The sequence below is a fragment of the Monopterus albus genome, unplaced genomic scaffold (assembly GCF_001952655.1).
Source record: "Monopterus albus unplaced genomic scaffold, M_albus_1.0 scaffold164.1, whole genome shotgun sequence".
NCBI classification, from domain to species: domain Eukaryota; kingdom Metazoa; phylum Chordata; class Actinopteri; order Synbranchiformes; family Synbranchidae; genus Monopterus; species Monopterus albus.
The window spans coordinates 711,277-714,237 of NW_018128044.1; the positions used below are offsets into that span (position 1 = coordinate 711,277).

Genomic DNA, 2,961 nt, shown 5'->3' on the forward strand with positions numbered 1-2,961 from the left:
CGCTCTTCCTCTGTGGTGTCAGCGATGTGTTAACCTTTCACAGGTCCTGGTCCACGTAGTGATGTTATTGTGCAGTGTGTGTAGAGCAACCTGCAGCGTCCACAGCCTGCAGGATGTCGCTCGCAGTTGGCCTGTCCAGAGGGGTTTTAGAAGAGTGGCAAAGAAGCACCTTTCCTGCTTCATCCAACAGAAAGTCACCGCCCATCTGAAACCACCATGGTTTTTATATAAACATCTCACAAAAAGTGATACCGAACTCTGCAACTCAACAAAACAGTTTCTTTTAGCTCACTGGTTTTATTTTACAGCCCACACATTTACTAAAATAAAAGGACATGTATAAAATGGAAAATAAACATTTAAATACTTTTAGATTTGTTTGGAGTCGCAGTCATGACTGATTAAGACCAAGTGACAATTCTAGTAAAATAAACTTGCAGTGTCATGCTTAAGTTTTTCTTTGTAAGTACAAGATCTGGTTTTAACTAGAGAGTGATAGATATTGACCATGAGGGCACTGCTTCCGGTTTAACAAGTAATACTGGGTTAATGGGTCCCAAGTATTATTTTCTAAAATAAATGGAAAAACGTTCTAGCGCTTTAAACTGTGCCAAAGAATTTTCTGTTTTGAGATTCATTTATTAAAATGTTTACAAACTAAGGCCTTTACTAGTATGAAGAAAACTATACTTAGTAGGTTTTATATCATGTAACGTTTGTTTCTGCATTGGACAACAAGGATTTGCTTGTTGTGTCCAATCAAGTCAGATAGATACAGTATGAACCACAGTCCTTCTTTCAGTTTCAAAATGCTGGTTTCTAAACCTGGGAACCAGCCAATATACACCATTAAAGCACAGTATTCACTATAATGAGGGCCTAATCTTGGGGCCCAGTGTCAAAATCTAGTTTTAGAACCATTATTATTTGAAAGATAATAATCTTACATAGTGGATATTCCAAAATAATCATGTTATATTCCAGAATAATGCACAGTGCCTAGGAGACACTGAGCATAATTCAGATCCAGCAGCTGATTTTTGCCTCATAGTCCCCAAGCAGGTTGTCACAGTTATCGCTGTGTTGTCCATTTGTACCTGATAGATGTCTTCCAGTAGGCGAGGGGGGATGTCAGGGAAGTCTCGGCCCACTGCTTCGTACTCTGAGTAACGCAGCAGGCAGCCGAACTTCATCACCTTGGCGTAGGACGAGCACAGGCCAAAACTCCTGTAGATCTGTGGCAAAGAGGACGTCTAGTGTTTCAAACAATTTTGTAAAAGCAGAAAAGCATTTGGGCGGGTTTATATAACCCAAAGCACATATCAGAGAAAAAAGAAATAAACAAAAATAACTCATGCGGTTTGAATTCAGAAGTATGAAAAATATTTCCTGGATGACCTAATCACCTTCTTCACACACGTCATGACTGATGATGTGGAAACTCTTCTCTTCCTCCATATTTGGCCGACTGCCCTTGTTTCCATTTCACATCTGCAAACATCTGGTGGCTGACTTCACCAAATGAACGATTCAGAGGCCCAGCTTTCTGGGCTTTTATGACACATCATCAAACAGCTGCAAAATCCCTTGGTTCCCTGAGTTGTGGCATTATGTTGTGTTGGTGCTGAGTCACAGCCATTTTTAGTTCGCATATAAATTAGTTCCCTCTTTACTTTTCATGTTCCTGCCTATGAGCACTGAAAATAAATATAAGATACAGACAGATTAATCTACTATGACCTGATTCTTTTTAAATTCCTAATTACTTTATTAAGTAATTTCAATTTTCTAGTTTTTAATCAGTTGACTATGGTGAAAACACAGATGCCAACCTTCCTCTGTGGATCCAGCAGCATGTCAAAGCTACATCCGGTCTGCTCCAGCCACAGCTGAGCTCCCTCCATGCAGCCAAAAGAAACCACCAAGACCCACACTGACTGAGCCTCCAGGGCTGCCTACGGACAAATGGAGTGAAAGCAAATTAAAGCTACCACGAGAATCATACGTCTTCTTGCTTCATGAGGATATGTTTAATTCACTTTTGAACATTTTGATTAACTACCAGTGACTTATTCATATAAAAGGTAAATGAGCAGGAGCTGAAAGGCTGAGTAAAGGCAGACATTTTGAAAAAAAATATGTAGGAAAGAAACTTTCAACGCTCACATGGTTAAAAAGATCAGTTATTTACTTTTGAGAGTTAGACGGGAAGATTGACACACACACAGTATAACCAGCAGCTACTTAGTGTAGGAGGGAAATGCACCTGGCCAATAATTAGTCCTGTCAATTTTTAACACCTGGTTATTGATAAAGGGAAAAAAAAAACAAATTTATTAATTAGGAAGCTTTAGAGGTGGAGGTAGAAAGATTCCACTTCCTTTAATTAGACAGCGCCACTGTTTCTGCCTCCTTTAGACACTGTCAAACTTTGCTCTCACACAGCTCATATGAAGTTTACAGTGATGATGATAATATTAATAATAATAAGACAATGATGTTATTTTGAAAATAACATGAAACTGACAAAATAATAAATAGAAATTTACTGAAAATTAACCAATGACAATCAGTCATTGCTTTTGTATTGTTGTTCAACAGAAGCATTTTAAAAAACAAACTAATGAAACTGGCCCAGACAAAAATTTTGATTTGATTTGATTTATTCTTTCAAGCATGTAAAGACAGTTGATATATCAACACACATAATTTTACACATATCCAACAAATGCTAATCCAATATCAATTTGCTTATACCTAGTACATGCTTGAATGGAGTAGGAAGAAGTCAGACTTATCCAGTCCTACCCCATGACATCATCTTACCATCATTGGTTTGCAAGCAGTATCTCTACATAGATAATTCTCTTCTACACCACACAAGTAATATACTAAAGAATTATTACAAAGTGTTAACATTCATACACCACACCCACAATGTTCCATCTAATTAATCATTAA

The 2,961-nt window shown here is 37.7% G+C and overlaps 1 protein-coding gene across 1 annotated transcript in view; it reads right to left on the minus strand.

The window, feature by feature from the left end:
• Positions 1-6: 6 nt before the first annotated feature.
• The window catches only part of selenol (selenoprotein L), an 8,812-nt gene continuing 5,857 nt past the window's right edge, over positions 7-2,961 (minus strand). The window contains exons 7-9 of the mRNA XM_020615361.1: positions 1,833-1,955; positions 1,098-1,235; positions 7-205 (exon numbers count right to left, since the gene is read on the minus strand). Coding sequence (XP_020471017.1) covers positions 65-205; positions 1,098-1,235; positions 1,833-1,955 — 402 coding nt within the window. The 3' untranslated portion in view covers positions 7-64. The remainder of the gene's footprint in view (positions 206-1,097; positions 1,236-1,832; positions 1,956-2,961) is intronic.